The sequence below is a fragment of the Podarcis filfolensis genome (assembly GCF_964270895.1).
Source record: "Podarcis filfolensis genome assembly, chromosome: 3".
Taxonomy (NCBI): Eukaryota; Metazoa; Chordata; class Lepidosauria; order Squamata; family Lacertidae; genus Podarcis; species Podarcis filfolensis.
The window spans coordinates 63,333,408-63,355,576 of record NC_139606.1 but is presented as its reverse complement, the minus strand read 5'-3'; the positions used below and the strand labels follow the sequence as shown (position 1 = coordinate 63,355,576).

Genomic DNA, 22,169 nt, shown 5'->3' with positions numbered 1-22,169 from the left:
AACCGCATAAATAGCACCTGAATCCATTCCACTGTGTTGCTATAGTGCTTTATCCAGATTAGTTTCAGGCCATGTGAAGGACATTTCTTTGGGAAGGGTGATTTCTTCTGTAAATTAATACTTACTTTTGGAAGGTTAATTGAAGTCCTTTTTACTGATATGATTAATGGCTTCACCAAAAAACTAGGAGAAAGCTTTTAACTTCCTAAGATTGAATTTGTGAGTCAAGTTGGAATCTCTCTATTTCTGAAACATCTCTTGCCTTTCAATCCAGAATGCTACGTATGTTCCAATGTCACTCTTAAATGGAGAATAGTGCCCATTCATTTCAGTGGAAGGAACCCATCTGCACATGTGATGGAAATGGGCACGTGGATTGATTAATTGCCTTGAAATGAAAGGGATTCTATTGCAGCAGGCATTAAAACTGTTGCACCTACAGCAGATTACTTGAATGAGATACTGATATTTAAGTGGTAAGTTCTGGTGGTAAGAATTTGCCGCCATAAGTTATACATTGTATTTGTATTAGCTGAAATGATAAATAATATACTTAGAGATTTCCTTTCTGCTGAAAAATCACAATATCAGAGTTAGAATTGGGTTCCTAGTATCATACATAGAAAGAGAACTTAGTATCCTTCAATGAAATAAATGAGGAAACCATTAAACATATCAGCAAAATTAAAACCACAAAATAGAGTTTAAAGAATTGTTTAAACTAAAACTATTCGTTTAAAAGACCATTCATCTTGGCATGAAATCTACCTTTTTATTTCATATTGCCTTGCTGCCTTAATTACTAGAAATGTACCAGAAACCATGGAACAACCACATTATTTAAGGTGGGGAAACACAAATTTTAAATTATACCTCTGACCAGCCAAAAACATTATTTTTTCATTCTGAAATGAAGGGAGCTCTTTTACCACAGCTGAGCACACAAATCAGCAGGAACATAGTATTGCAGAAGAGGCCTAGTTTCCTTCAGTACAGATATGCACACTATCTTTTGAGTGCCTCTTTCTGTGGCTGGAAGAATCTTTGGGAATTCTAGTTCTGTGAAAATGGGGCTGTATTTTTGTTGGGTGGATACTACACCCACACCCACACACCATGATGGGTGCCAACAAGCTCATCCATTCTGGCTATTAATGGGCCTGGACTGAGACCTGTAGACTCAGCCCATCCCCGGGGTCACGTTATCCATGAGGCACTGTGAGGAAGTGCAGTTTATGGCCAGCTGCAGAATTGCTGAATGGTGAGGCAGCAGCATCAAGGGATGCCTTCAAATGATGGAAAGATGTGCTGGTATAGCAGAAAGAGGCTCCATGGAAAAGTGAGTGAAATGGTTAAAGCCAGCTAAGACAACTATGCCTTTTGTCATGACAACTTGCCTGCAAGTAGACAAGAACATGGCACTTTTCTGCCTCTAAAACAGGAATATGGAAGATGTGGCTCTCCAGATGTTGCTAGATTACCTCTCCCATCAACCCTCCCAGCATCACAATATGTTTATAGGATCTACTGCTTTAATAGTACTAAACATCAATCAAATTTGCTAATCCTTTGCATAATAAGGCAATGCTATATTCTTCTTTACTTCTCAGCTTTTATATATGTACTCAGGGTACAAGTAACTTGCATGAAGATTTTGAGCATGCCATATAGCTGTGTCTCTTAATTTCTTTGCTGTCTGGTGGAAATTCTATTTTTAACATTGCTAATATATTTTCTTGGAACTGAGAGCTCATCTGTGCTCCCAGATAAGGATAGGAGGGGTGCAGGATGGGGAGAAGGCAATTTCTGTTTTATGAGTACTTTTGCGAATTGGTATTTGCTCCTCCAGTCACTGGAAATGCTCACTTTGATTCAGTGCTATACAGGAATTGTACATTTCAGTAATTGGCCAGCTGGGACTCAACTTCATTCAGCCAAGATTCTAGAACTAGTGCACAAAAATGAATGGTTGGTGAATTTTAAAGTGTATTCATTTCCAATTATCTAAAAAGCCACATGCTCATAAGGTAACATGAGGTTCAGCATTCTGAATACTTGATGAAAAACCCAATAACATCACGAAATCTCTGCCTATAGAAAGCTAGTTGGCAGGGGCAAGGGAACTGGATTCGTTGTTTCCCAGACATTCTAGCTTGCTATATCCAAGGAATTTACTATTGTATATACAGTTCTGGGGGGGACTGCCATTTGGTGTTTTTGGATTATAGCATAATAACAAACAAAAACAATACCCCGCCACACACAGAGTTTAAAAGGCCATAGATTGTTTAGTTAGCCAAAGGCCTGGGAGAAGAGGAACGTTTTTGCCTGGTGGCTATAGGTGTATAATGAAGGCACCAGCTGAACCTCCCTGGAGAGAGCATTCCACAAGTGCAGAGCCACTGCAGAAAAGGCCAGTTCTTGTGTTGCCACCTTCCAGACCTCTGACAGGGGAGACACAGGAAGAAGTGACTCTTCCTGCCCAGTTGAGCAAACGAAGTCCAGAGTGTGGCCTGTCACATGGGCTGAGCTAGTGACATGTTGGGACAGCCCTGTGGTTGTCATGGCAGCCATGATGTCCTGAGCCTTGGCATGGATGTTGAAGTCCTCCAGAACCAGCAGTCTGGGAGTCCTCAATACCACCTCAGAAACCACCTCTGTCAGCCCAGACAGGGAGACTGCTGGGCAGCAAGGCAGGAAATAAACTAGCAAAATCCCTAACCTGCCTGATTGCCCAACACCAGGAACACACACTCTAGATTCCCCCTCAACTGGGCAGAGAGCCTGGAGAGAGAGATGGAATCTCTATAGACCACAGCAACTCCCCCTCCCTCATCCTCAAGTCTGCTCTGATTCTGCACTGAGTAGCCAGATGGGCACAGCTGGGTGAGACCAACTCTACCCTGCTCACCCACCCAGATCTCAGTGATGCAGAACAGGTCAGCCCCCTGATCCATAATCAGATATTGGATGAGGAAGGTCTCACTCAGAGTGGACCTGGTATTCAGCAACAGTAGTCACAGACCCAAGCTGCAGACCCAAGCTCTCTTTTAAAAAGTTAGCCAGGGCCTGATCTTGTCTCTGCAGAAAAGACAGCAGATCTGTGACCCACGTTTTTTGTAGAATCATGACAAATGCAGTTGCAATTAAATGGAAATTAGATTTACACAACACCAACAGCCATAACCATCAAAATACCTTCATCTTCAGACAATAGACTGTATTATAGTTTAGTGCAGTAGCTAAGAGAATGAGCTGGAAATTCCTTGTTCACATCTCATTTCAGCCTTGAGTGCACTTTTTATAATTAAAATGTTTCCTGTGCCTTTCACTTAAATTGATCAGAGCAGTAGGCACACAAGGAGGAACTGAGTAGTGCAATTCAGAGGCAGCCCCGAAAGAACTCTGCTCTGGCTACTTCCTAAAAGCTAATTGAAAGGCCTTAAGCAAAGATTTTCCATCCACATGCAAGATGGGGATTAAGGGGCATATTCATCTAAGTAGTTGTGTGAGTAGAAGTGAGTACAAGGACTTCACTCCATGCCCACCTTCATATCTGCTTGGGAGGGTTGGGCGAGCCCCCAGTACAGCTGACAAGGGGATGATTGTAGTTGGGCACAGTGGCGTAGCGTGGGGGGTGCAGGGGGGCCGGCCACACCGGGCGCAACATCTGGGGGTTAGGGTTAGGGGGCGCAAATCCACCGGTTAGGGGGCGCAAATCCACAGGTTAGGGGGCGCAAATTACTTGCCTTGCCCCGGGTGCTGACAACCCACGCTACGCCACTGGTTGGGCAAGCAGAACTGCTTGTGCTGATGGACCAATCTCCTTGGTCTTAGGATGAATACTACCCTGTAATATTGAGGCTTGCTTCAAGGTTTGCTGTATGTCCAATGCATTCAACACTTGCCAGGTGCATTGTTATTGCACTGTTAGCCTCACCTGTTTCAGGGGAGATCTAAAACAGAAACCAATGTCCAAATATTATCACTTCCTTCAGAAAAACAACTTCTACCCATTCCTGATTTTTCCAGTAGATTTAAAAGGTGGGTTGAAACCACTACTTTTTACACCCTGTTCTCCTTCCACATAGTCCTTGAGGGGGGGAAATTATAGCTAAGATTCAGGATCAACACCAGTCTTGTGCTTAGCATCATAGTCCAACTCCCTGCAATGTAGGAATCTTTTGCCCAACCTGGGGCTCAAACTCACAGTCCTGAGATTAAGAGTCTTATGCCGAGTCTCATACCAACTGAGCTATCAATTTGCCTTATTATTTCCCTGTATGGGATGCAGTTCTAACACAGCAAAATACTACCAGAAGTTAAAGTGCAGCAGGTCCTATCTGTAAATGTGAATCAACCTCCGTTTGGGGTGGCTGTGAGGAACAACATAGCGTTTTGAGTCTGGGCTGTCTTGATTGCTTTGAATTTGCCTCTATTACTACGGTCTTTTCCTATAGGCTGCCTTGTGGGAGTCAGGAACTTGCCAAAATTACTTCATGCTTATCAATAACTGTGAATGCTTTTCTGAACAGTCAGTTTACCTGCAGACCTGGGGCAATCTTCAGCAAAGGCATCAGGGAAGTTCCTATTGCTTTCTCAGTTGGTGGAAAATAATGCTGGTGTTGCTCCACCTGGAACTTCTTGCTGCTTTCAGAAGTGAGGCAAGCTAGATAGAAGTTTGGTTCAAGCCGCTTCAGAGCCACTCCCATGATTACCAGCAATTACCTGGGTGGACAAGGTGGAGGTGAGGTCCAGGCTATGCAGACTGGATTAGCTCTGCCAGTGTGTCTGCAGAGCTCCGACTCAGCACCACTCTGCAATCCCTGCCTAGGTAAGCTGCAGCAATACTGGTGTCAGGAAGGTGGCTCTGTGCCACTAGTGCATGTGACAGAACTGAATGCTACTGGAGTTCTCTTTCACACATTAAAGACAAAAATCCTTGGTCTGAGAGAGGGAATGTTTCCAGTGGCAGCCAGGACTGTAACTATGCTTGCTGAATGCAAGCTGGCTTTACTAGATTTACAAAAACAAAACCCCGAAAGAAAGAAAAAACATAACCAAAGACTCTGAACAAATTACCTCATGCCTTTTTTCCCTTTTTTCTTTTTACTTCAGGGAAAATCCCTTTCCAACTCCAGATGTGAATGAAGAAGAAGAAAAGAGTCTGCCAAGCCTTCCCACATGTTAGTTCAGGCTATCCAGTTGCAGCCTACAGCTTCAGAGGAAAGAGGGCAAGCCTAACATCTTTGAGGTAAATGCTTTGCATTATATGTTTAGGTATGTCTTGTATGTGTAAAGGAAGGCACTGTCACTTTGAAAATTGGAGCTCACTTTCAGACTGGATGCAATGCTCAAGTTTTATTATTATCCCTTCATTCAAAATGGCCGATTTCCAAGAGAGTTGTCTACATGGGAAGCACCTGCCACATTCTCATTCCTTTCTCTTTTGCCAACGCTCTTTCTCTCACAAGCATACTGATGTGCTCCTTGAATTCTGGCAGGCAGGTTTTCTTTTAAGCTGGCAGATTGAGAAACTGCCATGTTTTGATGGCGTATTCTGAGCAAAGATCTATCTATGTGCGGTGGGATGATGTCAGCCCCAGCAGCCTCTCTATCAAACGCAGTGGAGACAGTGTAATCTGAGTGCAACAGCTCTATGGTGACACAGACAACTGTCTGAATGTAGAATAGATGAAGCCTTGGCTTTTGTTTGTGCCCATGAAGATGTGGTCCAGATGTTGGGTCTCCTGTAGTCTGATAGAGCTTAACTAAAAATCTGATCGTGAAAGTAATGATTAATTCAACCTTTAAAGAATCAGCCAAACAAGAAAATACATCTCTGTGGTTTTTTAAATATTTGGCACCAGGCATAGACTTTCATTTTCAATGCAAATTTTAAATGGAGGATAAAGCTGTCACTGGCTATTAATCATGATGTTTATAGGAAGATAAGAGGCAACACGCCTCTGCATACCAGTTTTTGGGTTACAACATTTGCACTCTTGTCCTGTGGGCTTTTCTGGGACACCTGGCTGGCCATTAGATAGTCCTTAGGAACAGCTGTGCTGGATCAGACCAATGTTCTAAAAATGAGCAGGAACTGCTATCAGGTTTTGTTATGTTTTGAAAGCATTTAGTGAAGTTCCGTCTTTCAGGATTTTTAAGAATGCTGTGAATATTTTCTTTTGCTTAAACTTCATTCGCACCTACTGATAAAGCCAAACCTTAGAGAATATTGTAATGTCATATCCTTCATTGTGTCACCTCTGATTTTATTGGGTGTGTGTGTGTGTGTGTGTGTGTGTGTGTGTGTGTGTGTATTTTCGTTATTATTTTATGGAAATACGTGTCTTTACACTTTAGGGAAATCAGCCTTGAGGACTTCTTTCTCTTTCACATTCCCCAAAAGTCTTCTTATGTTGTAAATTGTCCCATGATCTTTGGATGAAGGGTGGTCTACAAATCTGATTGATAATATATAAAGAAAGAAAGAAAAAGAAAGAAATAAAGACGTAGACCCCACATGTATTTCAAGAAGGAAGCAGCAGCAGGAGTCATAAAAAATGCTGCCTAAGGTGGTAAGAGAGTCAGGGAAGCAAAAGCACAGACTAGAAAAGGGAGCAAGACTCTTCACACTCTGAAAGGTTAGGTGCTACTAAGGAAAAAATGGACTGGGGCATCTCTATTACAAAGCCCAAACATGTCGTTAAGATTTATATAGCACTTTGGGGCCGAAAGAGAATAGCATAGAAAGATGAGATGAATGAACAATGAATCAATCAAAACAGGATAAAATAGAAAAATCAACACCCACCTCCAGTCACACTGAATTACACATTTGTGATATGCATTTAATGATCTTAACATGCACACAGCTCCTTAGCAATTCCACTCGGGAGCCAGATTAACTCACATCTCCCCCTCCTTTTGCTCACCTTTGAGCCTTCCCTTTCACAACCAGCCAGCCATGGAGAATGCCCTCAACTCCATCACATCAAATGACATCTTAACACAAAGTTGACCAAATTTTCAAATTGGAAGTAAAAATTCAGTATCAATACTTGCATTTTCAACATGAGAATTTTGGGCACATTTTTGTAATATCCCAGAATTGCTTTCTCAGCTGGTCTAAATTTCAGCAGCCACATCTCTCAGCAACGCTAAGAGGTGTTTATACCCTTTTCTTCTATGTTTCCATCAAGTTCCTAAGAAACTCAGTTTCTAGTTTCTTGCCCAGGAGGGAATAATTCCAGTCCAGCATTTTACCTCTTTGGATTCTCCCAGATTGCCACATTTTAGTTTTTAGCTTGGGCTTTGGCATGTGATGGAGACTAGGAAGATAATGAAGTGGCTCTGTTGTAGAAGGAATGAAGACACTATGATCATCTCAATGGTGTATGTTCTATATGGCATGAAATGAGTGAGCATGGTGAGTTATCGCAATGTTGAAAATCAGATATCGCCTAGCCCTTATACACATTGTGATTCACAGTATATTGCCAGCTCAAATATGAAACAATCATCACGATGTAAACTTCAAACTGGTTTTGGACGACATATTGTTATATTGCCCAGCCCTAATAGCTATGCATAGTGCTGCTGATTGATTGGTCCCCGTGATGTCACCAATAAATCTCCCTCTCCGTCCCTTCAGCAGTTTTGCATTCTAAATAGAGTTCCCTCTAAATAAACAACTAAGGTGATGGATATGTGCACTCATGCAGCACTTTTAAAAATAACAAAGCCTTCATTAGGGGGTGGAGAGAGATGCGATCCAACAGCTGAGCATGTATTCAGTTGCTGGTATACTTATCTGTCACGTCAGCTGTGAAGCTGGGCTTACCCCTTGAGTAAAACCCCCACGGAGTTTCCATTTTTATCTTAACACCTGTACCCATGAAAGTAATTTAAAGTGTTTTACTGGTACCCTCAAATATCCAAACTCACACAAGTAGCTACAAATCCCCAAATATGCATAGAGTTAAAATTTTCTGTACGTTGTGGTGGACATTTATTTAATAACCGAATTTACAGTTTGTATGTGAATCTTCCTTACAATGTAACTTACAGTTACATAAAGAAAATAAACAAATCTTGACGAATGTTTTGATGCTTTACAAACAACAGTGCTGTGCTGCCCTCTGATGGATAGTTTTAGGCAAGACAGCCAACTGGGCTTCAATTCAATTCCTTCACTCCACCCTGAAAGGAACATGTTAGGACCTATTGCAATGCAGGAATGGTTAAAAATTGTTAATCACACTGTGATTCTGAACCAGGAGTAGGAAGGAATAAATTTCTAAATACCAATAACATTTCCTGAATAGGCCCCAAATTTTAGTTCCATTTGGGAAGAAATAAACACTTAAGACTTTTTGAAGAAAGAAAACATAATTTATTATGAAGGGCTCTTCAGACAAGTCATGGCCGAAGTGGAGGTGTATCCATATTATTGTTTCGTAAGAACCAATAGCAATGTAAGAATTGCCTAGATGCATCAAAGTCCCACCTATTCCAGCACCTGGAGAGGAATTCAACACAGTGCTAAGCAGATTGTTCTGTGAGCATTTCTGCTTGCCTGATGGGTCTGTCTGTCTTCTCCTTCCCCAGCGTGCTGCTCCAGGACTTCTTCCGACCCTCCCCAAAGCCAATTTGGATGCATTGCCCCCCACTGTGCTACCATAAGTCCTTGAATGGGCTTCCAGTGGTTGACCTCACCTGGGCTCCAATAGTGGCCATCCAGGGGCACCTGAAAGGCTCACAATAGGAGTTAGGGTTATGACCATTCCCTGGTTGCTCTTCAGACTCTGGTATGAACCAGAATGATTTCTGCATTCCCACACTGCACTGGCAATTCCATGCCCACCAATATTTTTGTCTGAGTCCATATGTACTAATTGAACTTGAACATGATGGGGATATGCCTATGGATATCGGAAATAATTCAGCATATGTGTGCATAACATTGTACTAGGGTGTCCGCTTGAATATGTTGTCCATTTGCACAATGGATTCCCACTTGAACACTTATCCCAATGTGCATCCCCATTCTAGCCAACTAGGTATAGAGTAGAGCATACAAATGAAATGACTGGATGTACGAGTCTGGGGAGAAAAATGAAATTCATTTACCCAAACATGTCTCACTCATAGTGGGGCAATCTGTGTCCTGCTTTTATCTAATGTACAGATGGTATGAGCCCATTCTGAAAGGTATATACTCTAATGAAACATAGTAATGAAAGTATTATTGATACTGAACTAAGATCTACCACTGCAGTGATGTCAGAATCCCACAGCTTGCAGGGGAAAATCTGTAGTTCCATCTTCAAATCGCAATGCTAATGAAACTGTGCATGCTCAGAGTATTTCTTTTTTAAAAAATCAGAGCTGGAAAATGTAACAAATGCTTGTGTTTCATAGATCTTATGTCATTATGCACTGTGCTTTTCTCCATCTCACTGTTACATGAATGCTAATAAAGAAATAAATGTCCATTACTCAAGATTAATAGGTAAAATAGGTTATTCCCCAGAGTTTTATGGAACAATTTCTCTGCTCAGTTGCAAAGAAACAAAGCCACTCACAGCTTTAAAATTTTTTTAATTATTTGGAGTACTAACAAATGGAATGCTTTAAAAAGTATTTCTGCTTTTGGCCAGACTTTAAATCCACCTCACTAGTGCTTAATGACTAGTATTTGAAGTTACACCACTGCTTCCCTCAAACTGCTAGCAATATCATACACAATATACTTTTCATGTAGAAAATATAATACATATATATGCATATTTGAGATGATTTTTTTCCTCCCTCTCTTGTGGAAAGATGCATTTAACAGTTGCATATAATCACAGACAAAGCCAGTATGCAGCTAACACTATGCTGACATATTTTAAAACCTCAAAAATAAATAATTATATACAAGAGAGGTGGTGCTTTGTCAACAAGATAAACAAAGATTTACAATGGAAAAATAAACAGTATTTGAAAATGTATAAGTGAAATAAGACAGTTTAAGATTACTACATGGTAGTAAAAGCAAAGGATATGCTTAATTTAGTGAAAATATAGGCAAAACCATACATTAATCTGTTGGTCAGACAATACCTAGGACTCAGGAAAATTCTACTGTTTCATCTTATTGAACTAGGGTATTTTATTAATTTTAATTCACAAGCATTTCTATTATCTTGTTTTTCCCTTAAAAAAAATTATCTAAAAGAAATCTCACACTAAAGCTACTTTCTGGAAGCCATTAAGAAAGGGAGATAATCATATACAAATTTGGCCAATGCTCAGATACAAATTTTTCTTCTCCATGGAGAAGCCATTCAACCCCACTAGATTATTGTCATCAGGAATTATTTCGTTCATATTTTGAGGTGAAACACCTGTCTTAGCTGTTTAACTCTAAATGGGACCTAAGCAGTTTCCAATTCAAGTGACTTCCTTGTAACAAAATTCTAATTCTTAAATATATGTGATGCAGTAGAAAAGTGTTGTAATTAACCATACAATATTTGAAATGATATTAAGGGTAAGCACTCAAATTGCTATTGTACTCCATACCTAGGAATAACAGCAGCATATAATATGAGGGGAAATCCATGATTAGCCACTTGGAGGAACTGCGATCCTATACAAACTTACCTGAAGTGAGTCAAACTGTACTGGTGCTGAACAGTGATAACATTGGGGTTTGGGGGGTTTTCCTCTAATTTTTGTTGCATTTGGCTAGTTCCTTTTTTTAACCCCAAATTTTATCGAAATGATAAATGTAATGTATATATTTACAGTGAATATTACTAGATAATTTCCAAGAATTAAGCATACTGATTCCAGTGGATCTAAGCATGATTGTTACAGCCATGAGTTGTAATTCAAAGCACTTTATAAAAACGTGGGGAAGTAAAAATGTGAATGGTAGTGTTGATCAGGAGGATGGTTTGAGTGCTTTGGTGGAAGGAAATAATGAAATAAAAAACATGAATGAGATCACCTCAACTGTGTTGGTGGATTGATACACCTTAGTGCACACAAAGTATGCTCATGTGCAATCCATCTTTTACATTCCATGTGAATATGAGTAAAATGTGTAAATGTGAACAGATTAGCAACCGTATGTTTGCTACAGCTCTATTACTTCAGTAGGCCATGGGATAGCGCTGAGGTTCTCTTAATGTTGGAATCATTTGGGAAAGTGTCCATTCATTTTCCAACCAGGAGTTCTCATGTATATAAGGAGCTCGTAGATTAAGGCAAACTATGTGAAAATGTTACATTTTCATCCACTGTAGTAACAATAAAAATTTACATTTAGTGTTCTGCGTGGTATGCAAACCTTCTCATTTGATAATAGATTAGGAAAGGTCATCTATTGTTGGACCAAATTCCTTTTGGTCCAGGACTATGCAAACTTTCAAGTTAGCAAAATTCTTCATTAAGCACCTCTAAAGGCAAAGAAGCACTTCCCCACATTTGCCATTCACAAAGCTATAAATATGGCCCAGACTTTGCAAGCAAGATTCAGGGTATCTTATCTGAATAGTTTGGCCTTGTGCCTTTAGGCACAAGCATTCATTAATTCACCAATAATAGGCTTTCTTGTAGGGAAAAGATCTCTAGAACACGATGCACTGAACACCCGAGAAGGAATTAAAAATATATATCTATATTCCGTTTAAATAAAGGCAAATTTAAAAAGTCACGAATTTGGGGTTTTTAGGGTGGTCTTAATTTTTGCAAAGATACAAATGGAGTAACATATAACTAATATGCCACTGGGGAAAGACAGAAGTTTGACAAATGTCCTGATGCAGAAGTGTCAGCGTGACTATTGTGTAAGTGAAGACATTATTCAGATGATGTATTTCCTAAATGAGGACAACTGTTTTTCCCGCTGAAGTTGGTAGACAAACAATAACTGGTTAAAGACTTTGGTATTTTTTCCTCGTTCTGTAATCAAGTCCTTATTCATTCTTAAGCTTCATGCTTTTTGTTGAATTTTGTTGTTCCAGAAATTCAGAACTTTGTGCTGTGGCTCAAGGAGTCTGACATGATGATGTTTTTGTAGAAGTTGTCTGAGTGAGTACTGTAGTATCCCTTCACTTTGTCAATAACCTGATGAACCGGGATGATTGATGTCTGCTCTGTGTCCACTTGGACATATTTTGGTGAATGCTTGTCAAGAAAAACATTGTCTAACAAAAAGGAAGAGAATCCATTAGTCAGTAATGTTATTTTCTAACTGCATAGTTATCCACCCACAGGCAATCCCTTAGTATGAACAGTCATAGATACATTTAACTTCTATATTTTTATTTCTTAAGAAATGTTGTGAATAATATGCCTTTGTGTAGTTTATATTGTAGTATGAATTCACTTCTGTTGTTCATTTTCCACAGCTGGAAAACTAGCTTGAATTTTCAGTTGAACCCAGCTCTTTATTATTTCTGTGCTGATTTATACATGATCTCAGCTTTAATATGAGTGTTGCACTAAATATCCTCCAGTGAACATTTATGGTACAAAAATGAGAGTAAGGGGAGAATTCAGGGACCAATATGCTTTTCCTTCTTTTTTACACGTGCTCACCAGCATTCACTTCTGGGTGCTTCCACGCTAGACATTTAGTGTGGAATTACCATGCTTCAATCACTCACTTTTTACAGAGCATCTACACAAAGCAGCCATCCAGTCACTATCATCCTGCGATTTTTTTTGTCTTTTCTCAGACCTCAGAAAATCTCAACATTTTTCAAAATAATTGCAAAGTAGCTTCATCTCCATAGGAGCAGATGCACTTGGTGCTACTCTTTTTTTCCGGTGTAGGGTTTTGACATGCACAGCGATGTATCAGATACTGTAGATGAACCTATCACAATTCAACTCGTATTTACTATAACCTTTGCAGTGTGTGGCATTTTATCACTCTGTTTGCTATAACACTATCATGCATACTAATCATGGTGGTGACTGGAAGGTTTTGTTGTTGTTTTGAGTATTTTAACACTCTTGAAGTAATGTTTTCAAAATTATACCCAGGAAATTTTTTTTAGCAATAATTTAAAACTAGATTAAGCAAAATAAGAGCGAAAAAGGTACCTACTACAAAGGCTGCAGTGAATGTGTACTGAACTTCAAATGGCATCTGAGGTAATCTGCCCCTCCTGTTTCTCCACCCACAGCAGCCATGTCATGCTCACTGGTGTGGACAGAACAGTGGGATGTTCACATACAAGAAGTGCAACATTCCTGGGAGTGTGGCAAGTCAACTGTAATTCCAAGTGTAGCTTACTACAGAAGTGATTGGGTAGTGCCAGGAGTGACTCACATGGACACAGCTACCCTCTCAGCTGCTACTTCAGCCCAATTCCCCCCTCTTCTTGCTCCTGGAATTGTGATCCCAGCCAGCTGAGGCTCACGTTGTTAATGCAGTGTTGCCACATAATTAGATTTGGCAACACAAAGACAGTTCAGAAAGAGGAAAATGCTTTTATTTTTAGTCCAACCTAACTTTCTCTAGATTGTACTCTTATGGATGGGGAATAGGTAGACGTTCAGACTTTGCTGGGCTCCAGCTCCCATGAGCTCTGGTCACCAAGCTAATCAGGGATCAGTGGTGCTGTAGTCCAGCAACTGCAGGTGGGTCACAGGTTCCCCAGTCCGGTATAAGGGCCTCATTGTTAATTTAAATTGGAACGGAGGGATAATCCTTGTTTTCTGTTCCTTTGTGAATGCAGACTGCGCATCTCCACTGAAATGAATCCCAGACTCTTCAGCTGCTCTGTGGACATGTACTGCCTGCAGGTTTACAGGTGAGGATGAGACTACATGCTAAAGTAGATTTGTATCTGCCACTGAAAATTGTAGCCCAGTGTGAAAGTTCACTGCTGCAATTTGCAGCATTGTATATCTTGTGTTGTTACATTGTGATGATGTGTGTTATTGTAATCTAGGCATTAATAGGTGTCAGTGAAAAGCACACATCATGACTCAGAGACACCAACGTCTAAAAAAGAGGTACCTATGTCATAACATCATGACTAGGGATTCTTACGGAATTTGATACTTGCAGATTCTGACAGGAATCAAACTGATCCTGCACCATCCAGAATAAAGAGTGGATCAGAACTTAGTTTTTCACTGGCTTCTGTGCTTCCTGAATGTTCTGACACAGTTGTCAATTAAAAAATGCATCAAAATGCTTTTAACATGTTTGTGGGAATTTAAATGCACATTTTTACATCTATTTCATTTAAACTGAAGATTAAAGTGACAGAATAAAATTATGGGTGAACAGATGCAGAACTGATTCAGACCAGGAACAGACTGATTTATCCATCCTAAGTCATGACAATCATGATAAATGATATTGTGTGTTATTGAGAGGAAGGGAGAATATTGGATGCCATTTTAGGCAGAACAGTGTCTCCCTTTCTATGGCTTTAACAGGCAAACTGCTTTGAGGTTTTAATACAACCAAGCAGTATATAAATGCTGCAAATAAACTAAACAAACATTTTAAATAAATAAATAATTGGTTGTTAATCTTGTTATTCCATCATAATCAGTATCACTTCCAACCACTGAAGCTTCCAACCACTGAAGCTTGTACACACTCTAGAACAATATTTGTATGATTCAGACATTAACAGCAGGCTAAAAATTATGCTGGTAAAGCTTTGCTGGGCTGAATTTGACCATTAGGTGGAGCTCAAGTAATGAGCAATCATTTCCATAGTTTGGAGCATATTATATTTATGAACAATTAGCAAATAAGACCAAACTGTAATTACTTTATATGACCTAGCATAAGGCTTTTGAAACAGTTGCTTTTTTTTTTACTATTAACAGCTTTTGAAATAATTTCTTCATGAAAAAAGGTTATCATACTTTATACTGACAAGAAAACACTTTCAGTTCTGCTTGCTATGACAAGCAATACTCTAGATGAGGCAAACCAGTCACTAGATATAAAACAAAAGGTAAAAGCAGTTCTCAAAAGAATGTATAATGATCCCAAATTATAATGAAGGGAGTTTAAGACAGGAATTACTTTGATCTGGAAGTGAAGAAAAATAGGTTGCAAAGATTTTTTTTAATCTCATAGAAAGAAGAACAAGCATGCCACAGCATATCAGAGTGAATTTTTTTAAAAAAGCAGGCAAGTATGTTCAGTGATGCATAGCAGACAAACCTTTCCCCTCTGCAAACATTCAAATAGTGCTAGGTCTCTTAGCTTATGATTTGATCTGAGTTTCTCTCTATTGCTTTTGAAAAGGCTTGAGGATGACATTTCATTTTACATTATTTGTGTTTGTTATATATCATACTTGTATGTTTAATAAACAAACATATTTAACTATGTGAGCATTTTTTTAAAAAAATCAACAAAAAATGTAAAACTGGTCATGACCTTTAACAGGGAAAATGGGACGTTTAAGAAAGACACTCTGTTTGTACCTAGAGCATCTCTTAATATTTAACTGAACTGTGCCACATGATCCATATGGAACTTTTAAAATCATTTTATTATTATGTATCCTAATCAATACCTGTTGAACCTACTTAAACACAACAATTTAACCAATTATAAACAAAAATTGCTTCAGTTAACTGAAAACTTGAAAATGGATAGAAAAAACTCAGTACTAGATAATGCAATAGAGTAATTTCTTTTTCAATTACCGTACATGTATGTGTTTAATAGTACCTTTTTCTCTTGGCTTCCATAACCTACTAAAATTTGTATTTTGAGTTTTAAAAAACCTGTAGCAGAACTTTCTGAGAAAAGAATCTGTGTAGTGTGACGTACCATCTATGGCACAAATATAAGTCATCAGCTGTGTTGTTGCTTAAAGAAAATATATGGAATATAAAATAGTATTGAACCTGATTTCAGCCACCTGGTAAGTATATTTACATTTACAAGCAGATTTACATTTGATAGCTAACCAGTATGTGAAGCGTTCTTGTGTCTTGAATCACTGGCAATCAGAATTAATGACAGAAGAAGTTGCATAATTTAAAATGAAGCAGTATGTATGATTAGCAAGTCTTTTGTGCCATGAGTTGGAACTTCATGCAAGTGTCCTCACACCAGCTTTTGAAAATCATGCATTCAGCCAAAGTGATGCACACTGTACCTTGAATATTCCACCTCTGATGGAGAAATGTTCTTAGAAGACATTATCTATACCATAAACATATGAGTTTCGGAGTCAATTCCAGGGAACAATAACCAGTATAAATAACTGCTGTGGAAATATACATCTACTATAACATTCATCAGAAATCAAAGATGAGCTTAAAGCGCTAAACTGGACTGCTGCACAAAGAGGTAATAACTAGGTTCAGATGGGATGAATAAATATAAGAACAAACAGCAAATTACAAAAGCAGCACATAAAATGAAACATTAATGGGACCCCTGACCGTTAAGTCCAGTCGCGGATGACTCTGGGGTTGCAGCGCTCATCTCGCTTTACTGGCCGAGGGAGCCGGCATTTGTCTGCAGACAGCTTCCATGTCATGTGGCCAGAATGACTAAGCTGCTTCTGGCGAACCAGTGCAGTGCATGGAAACGCCGTTTACCTTCCCACCGGAGCGGTACCTATTTATCTACTTGCACTTGACGTGCTTTCGAACTGCTAGGTTGGCAGGAGCTGGGAGTGAGCAACGGGAGCTCACCCCATCATGGGGATTCGAACCACCAACCTTCTGATCGGCAAGCCCTAGGCTCTGTGGTTTAGACCACAGCGCCACTGCGTTGCCCACAGAAAGTGTGACTAACTTGTGTAGCTCCAACTCCCATCAGTCACAGTCAACATGGTTAATGGTCAGGAATGATGGGAGTTGGGAGTTCAGCAACATGAGGAAGGCCAAAGGTTAGACACTCTGGCCTACTGCCTAGTCAAAGAAAACATCTAACACATGATTTAGTATATTGTGCCTAGGAGCTTTGGATTCGTGATAATCCATAGATAAGACAGATATAGTGATTCTTAAATGATAAACATGGTTTTAAACAAACCACCACTATGTGGTAATATGGCAATGACTGTGGCTTTTGCACTCTGGCAGAGAAAGCTCTAATGAGCTCTGTAACAAAATAACATCTCATATATTAAACACAAAGTGATAAGCAAGAAAGTAAAAGGAGCAATTAGTAATGCTCCACTGAAGAAGCCATTGACATCACATCTTGTTTTGTTTTGTTTTAGTTAAGCCTCAGTTCTTGGAAACCTTAAAGGTAAATAACATAATTAGTACCAAAAAGGCCTGGGTGGTCTCATCTTTGCACAATTGAGGCTAGACTGCATCAGAGGTGCTTTAGTTACAATGGTGTGAAGAACACCAGCTAAAATTTAATGGAAGGCAAGAGGATACTCGTAGGTTTCCCACATCACTTTCAGAAATCAATTCCTCTTCAGCGAGATGTCACTCCCAGCCCTGGCACTTACATTTTCTGCTTTAGGCAGAATTTAGCTGCAAAAAAACTATATTGCAATATTCTATCTTACAAATAATACCTAGAATATTTAACATAGTTGTATCCAAGTACTCGGTAAATACTATCTAGTCTTTCTACTTCTATGCAGCTTACTATTCATGCTATTCAACTTGCCAGGAAGGTGCTTGTTACGGGAGTCAGAGCCGATGCATATACAAATGCCAGACTACCTTTATGCCACTACCCTGATGCAAAAACAGGTGGAAAGACCTTTGTGTGGAAAGCCTTGACATACTGGCACATTATGAGTTTTTAAACCAACTTTTTGTATAGGGAGCATGAAATCAAATTGCTCCAGGAGAACGGGCCTTTTCTGCAATGGCTCCCTGCTTGTGGCTCCCAGGGAGGCTCACCTGGTGCCTTTGTTACACATCTTTAGGCAGAAGGCAAAAACATTCCCCTTCTTATAGGCCTTTGGCTAATAAAAAAAATCTATGGCCCATTAAACTGTAGGAGGGGTAATTTCTTTTGTCTGTTACCGTGTTGTGTTTTTTATGTTGTAAATTGGCCTGAGATCCTTGGATGGAGGAAGATATAGAAATGTAATAAAGAATAATAAAAAAATGATAAATAAAAAGAGGACTTTGCAGAGGCCTGTGCAGCAAAAAGAGGCCTGTGCAGCATCTGTGGCCCCAGAGTTCTTGAAAGATATGGTCCATGGACTGCTTATACAGGTAGTTCTCAGAAAGATTTAGGTGGATGCCTACAATTTCTGACACATGTGAGTTAAATGAACAATGTGGGCTGGCAAAGGCTACCACTGGGGTGGGAATTGTCCCAATTTGAGGCAATTTTTTCTTTCCTTTGCAGCCCCAGCCCACATCCTACATTGTTCAAGAGAGCTCTACCCCTCCCCCCCCCCCAGACAGGGCTACAGAGGAAAGAGGAGGTAATGGGATAAGCTATCTTATCTAAGGCTCCATGCCAAATTAAATCAAATGATCATAGGATCTCAGAATGAACTGCTGCAGTTTAAAGACTTACATTTCCTTTTACATGACTCACCAGAATGGCTGCTCCTTTGAAGGTACGTATTGGATGTAGATTTTGATTTAGAAGTCAGGTAAGTTGAGTTAGAGCCAATGGAACTGGAAGATAAGGACTTCCCCAGATTGTCGGAGCTCTTCTTAATTATATTAGTTGCTGTTTTACTCCAGTCTGAAATGAAATGAAAAAAACGTGAGCTGTCTGTAACAGTATTTCAACTTAAAATAATTCAGGCCCTACAGATAAAGAAAGCACCAGTCACTTTCGCTTCTTCCTTGTGTGCTTATTTTTAGCATGCAAAGTAGGAACTCATGCATCTCCCATGGGATGAGATGTAGAACTTCCACCTGTGTAGGGATATGCCCAAGACCTAGCCTTGCACATTACACCGGACGCATGAGTGGCCTCTACTTAGCCTATCATCACTTGTATAATGCCACTAATACAACATACCATAATACAACACCCTGCAAAACTTACATACTGTTGCACATCACCCCAACCTCAGAGTGGTGCAAGATTCCAGGGGTTCCAAGCACTTACCCAGGGTTTGTGCTTCCTTTTGGGAATAAGGCACAGCACAGACTGTGATGTCTTTATGATATTTGGTTTATGTGTATATATGTGTAAATAACATATATACAACCTCAGTCTACGATGAAGGGCTTCACAGCATCCCAAGAGGGTTTTACTTCTCCCAAAGATGCAGCCTTGGATTTCAGCAGACATCCAACATTGTGCCCTGCCTGCTGTTTTACTCTGGTCACATTACTCCTACCTTTAACCTCTCTAAGCTCTGGCTTTATCTGTTGAGGGAGAAAGGCCGAGTCCCTTTTGATCCTTTGTTGTCTTAATGACTCATCAACCAGGATATCATCTCAACAGAGAATCCTGACCTAGCTTAATTAGCTTTCACACTCGCTGATTCCAGGGGATTAGAAGTGTCTAGCACACAGCTTTATACACATGGATCTGGCACCAAGAAGCTAACACTAACTGGGTCCAGAAATTTAGGATGCCTGACTTCCATAAACTCATAACATTACTAATATAATACACTGGCAAAGTTTGCTCTACTGCAGTAATAAAATCAGAGCTTTATGAAAAATAATGGAGGGAAAGGGAGCAATGCCAAAAGATCAAAGGAAGCAAAGAATAGTTATGGAACAACCTGTCCAGGCTATCTCCCCTGGCACCATCGATATGGTCTTTTTCAGCATCCAGGCCTTTAAAAAAGTGGTGCTTTAATGTGAGACTCTCAAACTTATGATTCATGGTTTATTGTATACCTGCCAGAGAAACCAATTTAAATGCCGCTTTTACTGTTTTATATTGCATTTTTAATATAGTACTTTATTCTTTTAATTTTTGTGAGTGTGTGTTATTGGGCAGCTAAGTAAGTGAACAAGTAAAGAAATAAATGTGGCAAAGCCTCAAAAAGGTGCTGAAAGATCAATCTTGGTGAACAGTAATAATCTTAATGGGAGAAAAATGTCCAACAAGTTTTAGCTGATAAGAAAACCTTAAATGTTGTTCTCAGTACAACATCTTTCTGCCTCTTCTATTCTTATTTTTTATGAAAAAGAAGCCAAAGGCAAACACAAGGTCTCATAGTGAACTTAATAGTTGGGCGTATTTTACTGTTTATGATGAATATTTATAGACTTCAACCAGATATGTGCATTCACTTTATAAGGACACTTTGTAGCCAAATTACATTTTCAGCTCTTGTAACACAAGGCCATACTAAAGGATATGGAGGATTTTTGTAAAAGAACAAAGAACTATTCCAAGATCCTTTATGTGTATCTGATTCATAAGCCACACTCTTTGTTTTGCCAGCATTCAAACATGCAAAAGAAGCTATTTAACTACACAAAAGCAAGTCCGAGAAAAATCTCCATCTGCCCCAAGATTCAATCAGGATAGAAGGCATGAATGTTTCTCATTTTGGGCACAGTGGGCAGGCTCAGAGTATTTAAACATTTCCAGTCTTGGGAACATAGCCACTGACTTCCCTGAATTGTATGAGGACACAAACAGCATATTCTAAGCCATGTGGTCAGTTTTTTTGAAGTCCAGGCCATATAGAAAAAGTGGCACAGATTCATGCAGAGCCTCCTGGTACTACTGTTACAGTGGATCATTTTAACTTTTCTTATTCCTAAAAAAATATAACCCATTCCAGGAATTATTTACGACGTAGTTCTAGTAGAACTGGGCTCAATTAAATCGCAAGCAGTGAAAGGATGACTGCTGGACAAAAGGAGGAATTTCTGCATTTTCCACGCAATCACCCAATGAGAATATTGTTGCAGGCTTAAAAGATAGACTCAGATTTAACCCAGTGACGATGAAGACAACATCAGCAAAGTGTTTGACCCTTTCAGCTTTCACTCTCTAACAATACCCAGAAAGATTACAATAAAAAACACCAAAAATCGGGGTGGGGGTGGGGGTGGGGGTGGGAGGGGTGTGTGGAATCAGACTATACGTTGTTTTAAACTGTTTTCAGCGTTGTATTTTATGGTTGTAACCTGCCCTGGGATGTTATGGTGAAAGGCTGGTAATAAACAACCAAACAACCTGCCATATACAGTGGTACCTTGGGTTACAGATGCTTCAGGTTACAGACGCTTCAGGTTACAGACTCCGCTAACCCAGAAATAGTACCTTGGGTTAAGAACTTTGCTTCAGGATGAGAACTGAAATGGCGCGGCGGCAGCAGCAGGAGGCCCCATTAGCTAAAGTGGTGCTTCAAGTTAAGAACAGTTTCAGGTTAAGAATGGACCTCTGGAACAAATTAAGTTCTTAACCCAAGGTACCACTGTATACTGGGTAATTAGTCAATTGCCTCCACTCATGCTTCTAAGGTCCCGGCGTGTGGAGTGAGGGAAACACAATGCCTTGCTAGAGTTGAGTATATCTGTGTCTGGTCATTGCCAGGATGGGAGACCTCATGAAAAACCATTGTAAGCAGCTTATTTACCTGAGTTGTCTGCAAGCCTGAATCTACCACAACAGAGATGCCGTCTCCACTGTTTCTGGACATTTTCTTTCATGGCACAATGGAATATAAATATAAATAACCCTGAAATCAGAGTGAAAAGAATGAAATAATTTAACACTCATAACAATTGTCAGATAGAGAAAGCACTTTACAGAGAATGATTTTCTGTTGTTGTTTTGTTTCTTGCTGTTGTAGGACACTACAAATAATTTCCCAATGCTTTACTGTATTTCTAAGAAATATGGCAGCATGAAGCCTCTAGTTCTTATATATGGATGTTTGCTTCCTTTAGGTTCCTCCAACACATGGGCTGGGGTTTCACAGTGAGCAGACTGGCTAATTAGGTCAAATGATGGGTACATTTCACAACAGCACATAATTAAAAAAATTAGCATCTTATTTTGTTCAGGATAACTTTATTCAGGATACCAACAGAGATAATGTCCTTTCTTATCTGAATTTCAAGTTTTAAACACTTGCCTATTATTTCTGTTATTTGTATATTATTGCTTGAGATAGTGGAAAATTTCAATAAATTATTGATTAAAAAAATCTACCATGTACTACTGCAAAGGCATAGGTGGGCAACAACAAAGGTCCAATGTAGGGTGCTTGCATACACAAGTCCTCATTTGGAGAAGCAACAAAACT

At 39.6% G+C, this 22,169-nt stretch overlaps 1 protein-coding gene and 1 long non-coding RNA gene across 13 annotated transcripts in view; one reads left to right on the top strand and one right to left on the bottom strand.

Annotated features, from left to right (window-relative positions):
- LOC310760013 overlaps positions 1-15,288 on the top strand; it is a 47,687-nt gene extending 32,399 nt beyond the window's left edge. The window contains exons 3-4 of the long non-coding RNA XR_014546683.1: positions 5,119-5,254; positions 13,749-15,288. This is a non-coding gene — a long non-coding RNA (uncharacterized lncRNA). The remainder of the gene's footprint in view (positions 1-5,118; positions 5,255-13,748) is intronic.
- ADGRG6 (adhesion G protein-coupled receptor G6) overlaps positions 9,590-22,169 on the bottom strand; it is a 93,969-nt gene continuing 81,389 nt past the window's right edge. For 6 of the 12 annotated variants that reach the window (XM_083607604.1, XM_083607612.1, XM_083607611.1 and 3 more), the window contains 4 exons: positions 21,498-21,599; positions 18,527-18,679; positions 16,155-16,201; positions 9,590-12,206 (listed from right to left, as the gene is read on the bottom strand). In XM_083607604.1, the coding sequence (XP_083463730.1) occupies positions 16,188-16,201; positions 18,527-18,679; positions 21,498-21,599 (269 nt within the window). In that variant the 3' untranslated portion in view covers positions 9,590-12,206; positions 16,155-16,187. The remainder of the gene's footprint in view (positions 12,207-16,154; positions 16,202-18,526; positions 18,680-21,497; positions 21,600-22,169) is intronic. The other 6 variants (XM_083607606.1, XM_083607609.1, XM_083607602.1 and 3 more) reach the window with 1 other exon arrangement.